We start from the raw sequence: 13,788 nt of genomic DNA, 5'->3' as shown, positions 1-13,788 counted from the left end.
TACTTACAGTGCTCTTTGCTGCTCTTTAACTTCTCCACATGGGGCTTGGAAATAAAGAAGGGTAAAGAGAAGCAAAATAATGCTTGAAAGAACAGACAAGAATAATAAAAAAGTTTAAATAAATAAAGAAATGAATTAGTTTAGACATATTTGGGTTTTAGTTATATAATTAAATTATATATATATATATATATATATATATATATATATATATATATATATATATATATATATATATATATATATATATACACACACACACACACACATATATATACACACTATATGTATTAATATATACAAATTTTGCAGCAAATTTGTAATATTTCATTTTTAACAATTGCAAAAAAACGCACCTGAATTTTCTACTAACGAGAAACACAAAATGACTTCGGGGTAAACATCGCCCCCTGGTGACGTGTAATATTTTTAGTTGTTAAACTTGACAGTACAATCAACTGTTTTATTCATTCATTCATTCACTACCACTTATCCGATCTACCTCGGGTCACGGGGAGCCTGTGCCTATCTCAGGCGTCATCGGGCATCAAGGCAGGATACACCCTGGACGGAGTGCCAACCCATCACAGGGCACACACACACACTCTCATTCACTCACGCAATCACACACTACGGACAATTTTCCAGAGATGCCAATCAACCTACCATGCATGTCTTTGGACCGGGGAGGAAACCGGAGTACCCGGAGGAAACCCCCGAGGCACGGGGAGAACATGCAAACTCCACACACACAAGGCGGAGGCGGGAATCGAACCCCCAACCCTGGAGGTGTGAGGCTCAACAGTTTTATCTTTAAGAAAAATCATCTTAGACCCTATTAGTATTTATCAAAGACCAGAAATACAATAACACAACTCACCTTCTGACCTGCGAGTTTAATTCTGGGAGTGAACGAGCTACACAAGCCTTGACTCTTGGACGTGTAGAAGCTGTGAAAATAATTATAATAATCGTTGCTATACAGAACAGGACAAGTTCACAGTAGTGTGCACCTTCTGCTTTAATTTCATTTATTTTTTCTTCTACCTTTTGTTTAATGAGCTTTATATATATATATATACATATATATACATACATATATACAGGCTTTAAGTGAAATTTGATGGAGACAAGTTCCTTTTGGAGCACAAGAGCACTGGCTCCACTCACAGGGAGATACATGGTCAATAACTCTACATGTAGTTCTGTAGTAACGTGACACAAACCTTTATATTTACGGCATTTAGAAGACGCTATTATCCAGAGCAAATTTTATTTTGAGATAACATTTTATCTCATTTTACACAACTGAGCAATTAAGGTTAAGGGCCTTTCTCAGGGGCTCAGCTCAGTGGACATGAGGGTTGAGCTCACATGCTTCTGATCAATAACCATGACACTTTAACCACTAGGCCACTATGTCCCCACAAACCTTCCTCTGATACTTTGGGTCCATAAATGACAACTTTCTATTCATTCTTTATGTACAGGAAGCTTTGTGTCTGCTCTCTGACCTGTGATTGATCCAATGAGGCAGATTATAGTCATCCAGTCTGGAGTCGCCTGGTACCGTTCGGTTGTGTAGCTGTGGAAAGATGTTACAGCGTTATGTTACACTGCAGTGAATCTGAACAGATCACTAGATGTCTTTAAACTACAAACCTTAAAGAGTGGGACGGCGTGAAGCGGCTGCTCTCCCATACACACCAGGTCCACTCCGATACCTGTCAATCAAAATCACATGACTCAACACCACCCTCACCGTCAAGAGACCGAAGACGACGACGACGACAACAACAACACAATCACTCAGGGTTTGAAGTAAACCAGAAGGTCAGCTGTTTCTGCTCAGCTTCTGATCACTGAACTATATTAATATTGTTATTTATTTAGTCAAAGTACATTTAAAATAAAAAAAAGTTAAAGATTTTTAAGGGTGTTTTTAAACATATATTTAAAAGTATATTCATTTGCTTAATTATAAAAAAGAATGTTTTAAAATTATTTAATTTTTTGTACCACTAAAGAAAATATATTAATTATCTTCTTATATAAATTAATAATTTGATTCTGTTTTAATTATTCCTTTTAAAGGTTTTTAAATAATAATTCAAAATATATACAGAAACTTTAAGAAAGCGTTGAATTGCTCAGAGCAAACAACATTAAATAAATAAATGTATAAACTAATAAATAAATAATATTATTAAATCAACTCACTATTAACTAAAGAAATTAATAGCTTGTCTAATTTATTTTAATTCTCATTATTTGTAATTTTTTAAAATGTAAAGTTTTTATTGTTAAGTAAAGTATTAGGTATATCAATTCTTTTCTAATAAATTCTCTATCAACTGTGATGTGTGGTGTGTAAGGTGTGGTGTGAGGTGTGTGTGGTGTGGTGTGTGTGGTGTGGTGTGTGAGGTTGGGTGTGTGGTGGTGTGGTGATGTGAGGTGTGGTGTGGTGTGGTATGATGTGTAGTGGTGAATGATGTGTGGTGTGTGTGGTGTGGTGTGTGAGGTTAGGTGTATGGTGGTGTGGTGATGTGAGGTGAGGTGTGGTATGATGTGTAGTGGTGAATGATGTGTGGTGTGTAAGGTGTGGTGTGAGGTATGATGTGTAGTGGTGAATGATGTGTGGTGTGTTATGTGTGGTGTGGAGTGTGGTGTGTGATGCGGTGTGTGGTATGATGTGTAGTGGTGAATGATGTGTGTGGTGTGTTATGTGTGGTGTGGAGTGTGATGTGTGATGCGGTGTGTGGTATGATGTGTAGTGGTGAATGATGTGTTTGGTGAATGATGTGTGGTGTGTTATGTGTGGTGTGGAGTGTGGTGTGTGATGCGGTGTGTGGTATGATGTGTAGTGGTGAATGATGTGTTTGGTGAATGATGTGTTTGGTGAATGATGTGTGGTGTGGAGTGTGGTGTGTGATGCGGTGTGTGGTATGATGTGTACTGTTGAATGATGTGTGGTGTGTTATGTGTGGTGTGGAGTGTGATGCGGTGTGCGGTATGATGTGTAGTGGTGAATGATGTGTGTGGTGAATGATGTGTGGTGTGTTATGTGTGGTGTGGAGTGTGGTGTGTGATGCGGTGTGTGGTATGATGTGTAGTGGTGAATGATGTGTGTGGTGAATGATGTGTGGTGTGTTATGTGTGGTGTGGAGTGTGGTGTGTGATGCGGTGTGCAGTATGATTTGTAGTGGTGAATGATGTGTGGTGTGTTATGTGTGGTGTGGAGTGTGGTGTGTGATGCGGTGTGTGGTATGATGTGTAGTGGTGAATGATGTGTGGTGTGTTATGTGTGGTGTGGAGTGTGGTGTGTGATGCGGTGTGCAGTATGATGTGTAGTGGTGAATGATGTGTGTGGTGAATGATGTGTGGTGTGGAGTGTGGTGTGTGATGCGGTGTGTGGTATGATGTGTACTGTTGAATGATGTGTGGTGTGTTATGTGTGGTGTGGAGTGTGATGTGTGATGCGGTGTGCGGTATGATGTGTAGTGGTGAATGATGTGTGGGGTGGTTTGTGATGAGTTACGTGTGGTGTGTTTGGCCTCACCGTTGTCAATCATGCGCTGTTTAGTGAGGATCATGAGCAGCCGGTCGACCTCGAACACTCCGACCCCCGGCGTGATCACCACCGACATCTGACCCGTACGGTCGAAGTTCCGGTTGATGTAATGTTTATCGAAAACTGCACCACAAACACAGTGGAGTTTAGACAGATGAGGAGACTCCGGCACATGACATTATTATTGTGGTGAAGAGGATCGATTTCACAAACCGTTAAAAGACAAGTTGATGGCTTCGAGGTAATTCCCCTGAACAGCAGTGGAGTTTTGTCCACAAGGAAACCCATCTGTCTCACGCACAAAAACACACAGCTTTATCCTGAAGATAATATGTGTGTGTGTGTGTGTGTGTGTGTGTGTGTGTGTGTGTGTGTGTGTGTGTGTGTGTACATACCTGCTCCTTTGAGCCGAACCAGCACGGGATACTGGATAAAGAGCTTCTTAATGGTGACCAGCAGAGACGTCCACTCGTCCCTCCTCTCGTTCTGAGCCACCACTCTGCACCAAATGCACTTGATCACCAAAGAGACCTCCACAAATATCATGTAAATGTGTAAAAGAGTGAGTCGTGTGCTGAAACCTGTAGAAATCCTCATAGTAGCGTCCCTCGTGGTCCTGCCTGATGGCTCCTCTCTGGCTCTCAGGAAACTCATCTGATGAGATGAAGAAAAGAATCAAACCGTCACATGATGAAGACTAAGCCTTCTGAACACAAGCGGCTGAACGACTAGACAGTAAATTATCATTATTTTGATAATGATTATTAAGATCACTTTTTGTCTAGTTTGGAAAAATGTCCAGCCACCAGTCAGCTCTCTCTGATCTCATAACTACCATGAGAAATTTAACACATGGCACACACAAACACACACAAACACACACAAACACGCACACACAAACACGCACACACAAACACGCACGCACAAACGTGCGCACAAGCACGCACAAACACGCACGCACACAAACACACACAAACATGCACGCACACAAACACGCACACACAAACACACACACAAACACACACAAACACAAACACGCACACAAACACGCACACAAACACACACGCACAAACAAACAAGCACACACAAACACACACGCACAAACACGCACGCACAAACAAACACGCACAAACAAACACACAAACACGCACAAACAAACACACAAACACGCACACACAAACAAACACGCACGCACAAACAAACACGCACAAACGCGCACACGCACAAACACAAACAAACACGCACGCACAAATACGCTCGCACAAACACACAAACACGCACGCACAACCACACACACAAAAAAAACACACGCATGCACAAACATGCACATACACGCATGCACAAACAAACAGACACACACGCACAAACAAACAGACAGACACACACGCAAAAACAAACACGCACAAACACACACACACACACAACCAAACACGCACAACCAAACAAACACGCACAAACAAACAAACACACACAAAGAAAACACACAAACTGTCTAGCCTTCAGCATGGGAAATACACAAATGACAGGTTAAGGTCCAATCAGCCGTTGTATATTTTCACCATCACTGTGCCGTGTTTAGTAAAGCATGATCCACATACACAAAGCTCACCTAGTGTCTTGGCAGCGTAGAAAGTGCGAGAGAACAACACCACTGTCACCTCATGGCTGCAGTTTTTTTCCTAAGACGAGGTCAAAACATTCACAATAAAACTTCTAGATGTGTTTCTGCTGAATAATGATGTAAAAATAATAACGAGGGAAAACAACGGACGCGAAGTAGCTTCTCACTTTCCACTTGGTGAACAAGTCAGAGAGGAAACCGTTGACTGCCTTTTCGAAATAAAGATCACCTTCATATAAAAGGAAAAACAAAAGTAATAAATTCATTCATCTTAAATCTTTTTTTTCCTTCCATTAGAACAAAAAAATCCTTGTCATGTTAGCTCATGCTCTCGCTGGAAAAATACACACAAAAACATTATAAAAATATTATTATCATGCTACTTAAAATGACATCTGATGACATCACCATACTTCTTCCTACATGCAATTCCATATATGGACTTAAAGACACGCCCACATTCTCAATTAAAGTCTAAAATACGTCGAGCCGCTTTCATCTCTTGATCGATGAGGATTTCGGCTGTGGAGTCGGAGCGTTACCGTAGATGTCGAAGTCCCACATCTCACAGCTCATCTGGATGAAGATGTACACCATGGCTGAGCTGGAGCGAAACACCACCTGCAGCACAGAACATCCCATCACACTGCATTCATCTACACTCAATGGATTTACATTTACAATGGAGTTTAGTGACCAGTGCAGGAACATCTGATGGGTCACAACTCAAGCCATGCAGCACAATTCAGATGAAAACCTCATCAGGAACATTTCATTATTTATGGAAGCATTTTCGATTTACAGGCATTTGATACCAAGTATAACAGAATAAAAATCTTAATGTTTAAGGTTAAAGTTATTATTTATCTCTAACATCTATCCCTAATGACCGAGTCTGAGGTGACGGTGGTGAGGAAAAACTCCCTGAGATTGTGAGGAACCAGACTCAGAAGTGAACCTCATCCTCATTTAGTGACACTGGACAGGAAATAATGTCAATGTAAATAATGTCAACATGAGTGAGTCAACATGAGTCCTGAGTCATTTTAGATTAGACTCACAGCCTGAAATCATTCATTTATACTGACTGAAAATCTCCCATAAGTCCGTGCTCACCCGAGTGTCCTCGCTGATGTACCCACAGGTGACCTTCTCGCCTTTTACCCACAGCTCACTCGCCTGAGCCCTGGAGTGTAGAAAACACACACACACACACACACACACACACACATACACACATACACACATACACACACACACACATATACACAAATATACACACCCACACATACACATACACACACACATACATACACAAACATACACAAACTCACACATACACAAACACACACATACACAAACACACACACACAAACACACACATACACAAACACACACACACACAAACACACACATACACACAAACACACACACAAACACACACACAAAAACACACACACATAAACACACACATAAACACATACACAAACACACACAAACACACACACATACACACACACAAACACACACATAAACACACACATAAACACACACATAAACACAGACACAAACACACACATAAACACAGACACAAACACACACACATATAAACACACACACAAACACACACACACATAAAGGCACACACACACACACACACAAACACACATACACACATACACACACACACACACATATACACAAATATACACACCCACACATACACATACACACACACATACATACACAAACATACACAAACTCACACATACACAAACACACACATACACAAACACACACACACAAACACACACATACACAAACACACACACACACAAACACACACACAAACACACACACAAAAACACACACAAAAACACACACACATAAACACACACATAAACACATACACAAACACACACAAACACACACACATACACACACACATAAACACACACATAAACACACACATAAACACAGACACAAACACACACATAAACACAGACACAAACACACACACATATAAACACACACACAAACACACACACACATAAAGGCACACACAAACGCACACACACATAAAGGCACACACAAACGCACACACAAACACATACACACACACACAGAGAGAGAAAGACATCAAAGACAGTCTGAGAAACACATCACACATAAGATGAGCATGCTTGAGACTGACCTGATCCCTGCAAACTCCACTTTCTGGGTCACATATGCACACGTGCTCACCTGCAGAAGAATAACATCGAAATATTTACACATTAACAAGCTATTGATTTCTAAACACCTTTATCATGGTTTCTCGCTGCTTTCATGGTTATATCACATCTCAGACCCAAGCTCTGTCTTCTCACCCGGTCTGCTTTCAAGGTTCGAGTGCAGCGAGAAAGCGATTCGACTCTTCTGAATTGACTCGCCTACAGTAAGTGAATCGATAACGTCTTATGAACGACATGAACTATGAACTCAGACAGACTCTCCTCACCAGACTCTTCTTCAGTCTCCACATGTCCCCTCGGCCGATGTATTGATCTTTGAAGGTGAGCTCTACTAGATCCAGGGTCACGTCCTGTAACACACACACACACACTTTTACATTACAGTACTGCTGAATTCTAGATACTAATTGACAAGAAAGTACTGATTAATACACACTTGTTTAAAGGGACATTGAACGTCACTTAATCATAACTATTTATCTTAACATATGTGAAACTTATGAAAGCTTCAAACACCTCACTGTGCATATGAAGTGTGTGAAGTGTGTGTAAAACACCTTGGGATCCACGATGTTAATAATGACATCCTGATACGCGCGAAGCTTGAAGGCCTGAGCGACGGTCTGGTCCACGCTGATCGTCTCTAAAAACACCACAGAACACTAAGATCAGCATCATGTACTAAATGGTGTTGTGCTGCTGGGTCCTGCCTCGCCTCATTGCCTCATCGCCTCACCACCTCAGCGCTGATTACTACACCCCCCCCCAAGAGCAGCGTTCGGCCAGCCAAAGGCTCATTTATTTTTCTCTTCTTTTTACACCGTTGTCTCATCACTGTCACACTACTGATCAACTTTCACTCAAAGACTTTAACTTACTGCACGAGAAGTCTGTTGTCTAGAAATAAACTGCACCTTGTATTGAACTTTCTACTCTGTGTTCTGTCCTCGCTTGGGTGTTTAAAACAGCAGGTGATTCAGAGAGACGTGTGCAGTAGAAGCTCCGTATAAACGGGTTAAAAACGTCTGCAGTCTGCGGGAGATTTTTATAAGGAGTCTCCGGGGTCAGTTCTCTGTAACAGTCAGAAGTAAAGCTGGAACATTCTCGTGTCAGAACTTTTAGCTTTTTTTCCTGTGTTTGGGGACATTTATGGTATTTGTGTTATGTAAGCTGAGGTGTTTGTGGATGTTTCTGACTATTTGAGATGTCTGTGAATATTTAAGACACTTGTCTATGTGTATGTTTAATGGAGTTTCTGGGTATTTTGAGGTATTTGAGGTGTTTCCAGATGTTTGGTGGTGTTTCTGGGTATTTAAGGTGTTTACAGATGTTTGGTGGTGTTTGTGTATTTGAGGTGTTTCCAGATGTTTGGTGGTGTTTCTGTGTATTTGAGGAATTTCCAGATGTTTGGTGGTGTTTCTGGGTATTTGAGGTGTTTCCAGATGTTTTATGGTGTTTCAGGGTATTTAAGGTGTTTCCAGCTGTTTTATGGTGTTTCTGGGTATTTAAGGTGTTTCCAGATGTTTGGTGGTGTTTCTGTCTATTTGAGGTGTTTCCAGATGTTTGGTGGTGTTTTTGTATATTTGAGGTCTTTCCAGATGTTTGCTGGTGTTTCTGGGTATTTGAGGGGTTTCCAGCTGTTTGGTGGTGTTTGTGTATTTGAGGTGTTTCCAGCTGTTTGGTGGTGTTTGTGTATTTGAGGTGTTTCCAGCTGTTTGGTGGTGTTTCTGTGTGTTTGAGGTGTTTCCAGCTGTTTGGTGGTGTTTCTGGGTATTTGAGGTGTTTCCAGATGTTTGGTGGTGTTTCTGGGTATTTAAGGTGTTTCTATGTATTTCAGTGAAATTATTAGTCCCTAAGAATAAGATTAGTCACGGTTACGTACCTTTCTGTAGGTCTTCTTTCAGGCTTTTCACCTGGAGCAGGAGCGGGCTAGAGAGCGATCACAACACAGAAATCAGATGATTCAGACATCACTACAAACTGTAGTGTACAGACTAGTGATTATGGGGTGAGTTTCCTTCTAGGAGAATTTTAGACAAATGGACTTTGAGTAGATCCTAATAAACGATTTTAACATTCAGCCACTGATGCATGAAATCAACTCACAAGCTGCAACAAATCACATCTAACATCCTCAGAAACACAGACACTGATGATGGGATGAAGAACATGAGACTGAAATTCACCTGTATTCATCATTGGGGTGTGCGATCTCGACAATGTCCCCCAGTTTAACCTGAGGAAACACTTTTGGGTTCATCATCAGCTCATCATCTGGAAAAAGAAAGAGGTGTAATAATAATAATCGCACTGAACTTCCTGGTCAAACAGGAGCTTTAAAAAAAAACTAGGCATTTGGGAACGTGAACACCAAAAAAGTGACACATCTTTAATCCCTGTTGTCATGGTTACAGCAGCATAACGTCTGGGGAAGTTTAAATAGGTGATGACTCTCTAATAAGGCTGAACTACACACACAGAATTATTCACATCTAAATGATGATGTTTGAACATTGAAATTGTTTTTTTTTTTTTATGTCAGTGAAAAGTGGGTGGGGCTAAACGAAACCTCACTCTGACCAATCACAGGGCAGAAGAGCATAAAGGTTTCTCGTGAGCGTGAGTGATGTACACAGTGTCATGCGGGAACTCACCGCTTCCTCCAAAGCCCTTCTTATGGACGACCAGCTTGTAGGTTTTGGTTTTGGTTGTGACTGTCATTTTATCTCCAGAACTCATGAACTCCGACACAACAGAAGGAACATCAACCACAGCTCAGCTCAGCCTGTAGGTCCAAGTTGGCCCTTTTTAATCTAAACACACAAGAAAATAGTTTTTATTTTCATCCAAAATGTAATGAAAAAAGGAGGAGAAAAAGAAGAAAAAAAGGAGGAGGAGTTAGAGGAAGAGATGACGACGATACTATAACGTATTACTATACATTTCTTGTGTTAAGTCAAGTACGGAAGCACCTTTACTTTCCTAACGGACCATTTGTTGTCTTTGTGACAATTTGTTACAACTGTGGAGGATCATTGTCCTGCTCGAAGATGTGCTTGAAGCCATGTTTGAAATTTCTGACTGATGTGTTCAGGTTTTGCTTCAGCATTTCTACACACTCTTCCTTCCTCATGGTGACATCTATTTTCTGAAGTGCACTAGTGGCATTTTCCAGCAAAAATCCCCAACAACATTATGTTGCCACCCCATGTTTCATAGAGAGGATGGTGTTCCTCAGATTAACAGCCTCACCCACATATTGGTGATCCTCCACACAAAGTGCTCATAGTAATCACTCATAGTGATCATTGTGTTCCCTGGTGGTCCAGGGCAGGATCTCACACCCTCACCATGCGGTCTGGGTTCAATTCCCGGGTAGGAAACCATCCCCCATTGAGGGGTTAGCAGTCAGTTCCGGCCCCAAGCCGCGTTCCCAAATGGTCGGGCTGTGTCTGGGAGCGCGTCCAACATAAAAACCTACTTCGAATCAAAATATGCGGATCGGATGATCTTTTGTGGTGACCCAGAACATTGAACAGCTAAAGAAGAAGAAGAACAACAACAACAAGAACTACAACATAGTGTTGAGTATTATGTCAAAAAATTTCAAGTTCAATTTTTTTTGTTTTGTCTGATTCCTGCTGAATGATAGGAATGGCTGGTGAGATCTTGATTCATTCCAGTGTTTTTTCAGCTTCAGGGTACAGACTTCTCTTAATCACAACAACGTTTCAGACCATAGTGATATAGGACTCTGATGTGGGAATGATGGATGTACATACTCTGGTACCTGATGCCTCCAACTCCTTCACCGGTTCCTTTTATTGTTGTCTCTGTGTTGATCAAGTGAACTTTTCAGAACAAGGTTCCTTCATCTCTGAAAGTTAATATGTCCTTCTCTCCTGAACGATGCTTGTACAGATGCTCACGGTAGATTCAGCTGTTTGGAAATTGTAAAGCGAGGACGAACAAATAGAAGGCAAAAAAATTAAAAATAATATATGGTAAGAAAAAGTTGACAATTCTGAAGCATCTTTATGCCTTTACTTGTATTACCTTTACTTACTTCTGAGATCTTTCAGAGATTATTCCTTCAGTGACAGACTGTTACATCCTAAGTGACTGAAGGAGCGATACAGACGGTCCTTTCTCCCTGCTGCTATTAGACTTTACAAACAAAGCTGCTCCCAGTGAACCAGTCACCATAATACACACCGTTATTACTGTTTCACTGCAATAATAAACAATAACAAAGCATTTTAAACATGTGCAATAACAGAAATTTTGAAAAATGTCCAATATTACCTATGTGCAATATGTCTTCAGTGTAACCACTACACTTTTTATACATTTTTGTTTTTGTATATACCGTATATATTATTATGTCTTCTTTATTCTTTTTATATATTTTTGTTTTTGTATATACCGTATATAATATTATGTCTTAATTCTTTATTCTTTTTGTATATACCGTATATAATAATATGTCTTAATTCTTTATTCTTTTTGTATATACCGTATATATTATTATGTCTTCTTTATTCTTTTTATATATTTTTGTTTTTGTATATACCGTATATAATATTATGTCTTAATTCTTTTTGTATATACCGTATATAATATTATGTCTTAATTCTTTTTTCTTTTTATATATTTTTGTTTTTGTATATACCGTATATAATATTATGTCTTAATTCTTTATTCTTTTTGTATATACCGTATATAATATTATGTCTTAATTCTTTATTCTTTTTGTATATTTTTGCTGCTGTAACAGAGAAATTCCCCCATTGTGGGACGAATAAAGGTATATCTTATCTTATCTTATGTTTAACCCAGTAAAATTCTGATACAGTCACAAATATCTGAAATAAATCAGTTTCTAGTTAGGGTTTAAAATGACCTCTAATGACCTCAAAGCAGATTCTCAGAGATGTTAAAAATGCACATAAATAGTTTAAAGATATGCAAAGGTTTGGACTTAATCGTAGATACAATTAAGATACATGTATTAATTTATTGCAGTATGTATTCATAAATAATGTTTTAATAACTTTTTAAATGTTAAATCTATCAGGAGTAGACTGTAAAGCTGAGAGCTTCATGCTGTACAAAACAAATAAACTGAAAGCTGCATAGCAATAGCAGAATTAAGGCTGAATTACAAATAGCGCAGTGTTGATTCTGTAGTGCACTAAATACTGTACACAATCTCACTATGACTCGCCCTAACTAGTGCACTTGTAAGTAAAGTATTAAGCCGTTTGTACTTCGGCCACATTTAGTCTGAAAATCGAGTGTCAGTCATATTAAACACCACAGGAAACTCACCACACGCTTTGTCCATACTACATGCACGCTTTATACAATTAATTTAAGCATTTTTTTTAAAGGTTTTTAAAGATCTTCCGTCCACTTGCTACTTCCCATAATAACAAACAGTGGTCTTCCTCTTGGTCGCAGAAGTGCCTGAGTGTAAAAGTGTTGCAGATCGCCTCTAGCGGTCAGGAGCAGAACAGCAACTTCAATAGTGTCGAATACTAGATATCCTGAGTCAGGATATATTTAATTCAAAAATTCAGAATTGTCTCACAAAAACAACTTTAAATCTATGGTCAAGACCATAGATTTGGGAAAAAAAAAAAAAAATAATATATATATATATATATACGTATATTCATTCATTTTCTACCGCTTATCCGAACTATCTCGGGTCACGGGGAGCCTGTGCCTATCTCAGGCGTCATTGGGCATCAAGGCAGGATACACCCTGGACGGAGTGTCAACCCGATGCCAATCAACCTACCATGCATGTCTTTGGACCGGGGGAGGAAACCGGAGTACCCGGAGGAAACCCCCGAGGCACGGGGAGAACATGCAAACTCCACACACACAAGGTGGAGGCGGGAATCGAACCCCTACCCTGGAGGTGTGAGGCGAACATGCTAACCACTAAGCCACCGTGCCCCCCTATATACGTGTATATATATATATATATATATATATATATATATATATATATATATATATATATATATATATATATATATATATATATATATATATACGTATATATATATTATTAATTTAATGTATTAATTTTAAACAGATTTAATTATCTGACAAAAATAACTGAAAAAATATCATTCAGAATTATTAATTTTAATAATTCAGCTATATATACATGAGTCTTTACCATAGAAATTGTAAATATTTATATTTATTTAATCATTTTCTAAGTGTATTTTTTTAATTATTTAATACTCATTGTAACTTACAAAGGTTTAAAAGAAAAGGAAACACACACACACACCATAAGAGAAACTGTACTTCATTTAATGTTGTAAAAAAAAAAAAAAGTA

At 39.3% G+C, this 13,788-nt stretch overlaps 1 protein-coding gene across 7 annotated transcripts in view; it reads right to left on the bottom strand.

Annotated features, from left to right (window-relative positions):
• The window catches only part of depdc5 (DEP domain containing 5, GATOR1 subcomplex subunit), a 37,587-nt gene extending 24,691 nt beyond the window's left edge, over window positions 1-12,896 (bottom strand). For 5 of the 7 annotated variants that reach the window (XM_060896722.1, XM_060896729.1, XM_060896727.1 and 2 more), the window contains exons 1-21: window positions 12,758-12,896; window positions 11,493-11,657; window positions 11,209-11,366; window positions 10,081-10,239; window positions 9,613-9,700; window positions 9,309-9,355; window positions 7,984-8,069; window positions 7,693-7,776; window positions 7,387-7,436; window positions 6,309-6,378; window positions 5,735-5,813; window positions 5,360-5,421; window positions 5,181-5,250; window positions 4,153-4,225; window positions 3,967-4,070; window positions 3,785-3,859; window positions 3,560-3,694; window positions 1,663-1,724; window positions 1,515-1,585; window positions 881-950; window positions 8-44 (exon numbers count right to left, since the gene is read on the bottom strand). In XM_060896722.1, the coding sequence (XP_060752705.1) occupies window positions 8-44; window positions 881-950; window positions 1,515-1,585; window positions 1,663-1,724; window positions 3,560-3,694; window positions 3,785-3,859; window positions 3,967-4,070; window positions 4,153-4,225; window positions 5,181-5,250; window positions 5,360-5,421; window positions 5,735-5,813; window positions 6,309-6,378; window positions 7,387-7,436; window positions 7,693-7,776; window positions 7,984-8,069; window positions 9,309-9,355; window positions 9,613-9,700; window positions 10,081-10,165 (1,348 nt within the window). In that variant the 5' untranslated portion in view covers window positions 10,166-10,239; window positions 11,209-11,366; window positions 11,493-11,657; window positions 12,758-12,896. Of the gene's footprint in view, window positions 1-7; window positions 45-880; window positions 951-1,514; window positions 1,586-1,662; window positions 1,725-3,559; window positions 3,695-3,784; window positions 3,860-3,966; window positions 4,071-4,152; window positions 4,226-5,180; window positions 5,251-5,359; window positions 5,422-5,734; window positions 5,814-6,308; window positions 6,379-7,386; window positions 7,437-7,692; window positions 7,777-7,983; window positions 8,070-9,308; window positions 9,356-9,612; window positions 9,701-10,080; window positions 10,240-11,208; window positions 11,367-11,482; window positions 11,658-12,757 lie in introns of all 7 variants that reach the window. The other 2 variants (XM_060896725.1, XM_060896723.1) reach the window with 2 other exon arrangements.
• Between the last annotated feature and the right edge of the window lie 892 nt (window positions 12,897-13,788).

Source organism: Tachysurus vachellii, chromosome 20 (assembly GCF_030014155.1).
Source record: "Tachysurus vachellii isolate PV-2020 chromosome 20, HZAU_Pvac_v1, whole genome shotgun sequence".
Classification (NCBI taxonomy): domain Eukaryota; kingdom Metazoa; phylum Chordata; class Actinopteri; order Siluriformes; family Bagridae; genus Tachysurus; species Tachysurus vachellii.
The sequence above is the reverse complement of the archived record's forward strand: the minus strand, read 5'-3'. Positions and strand labels throughout refer to the sequence as shown.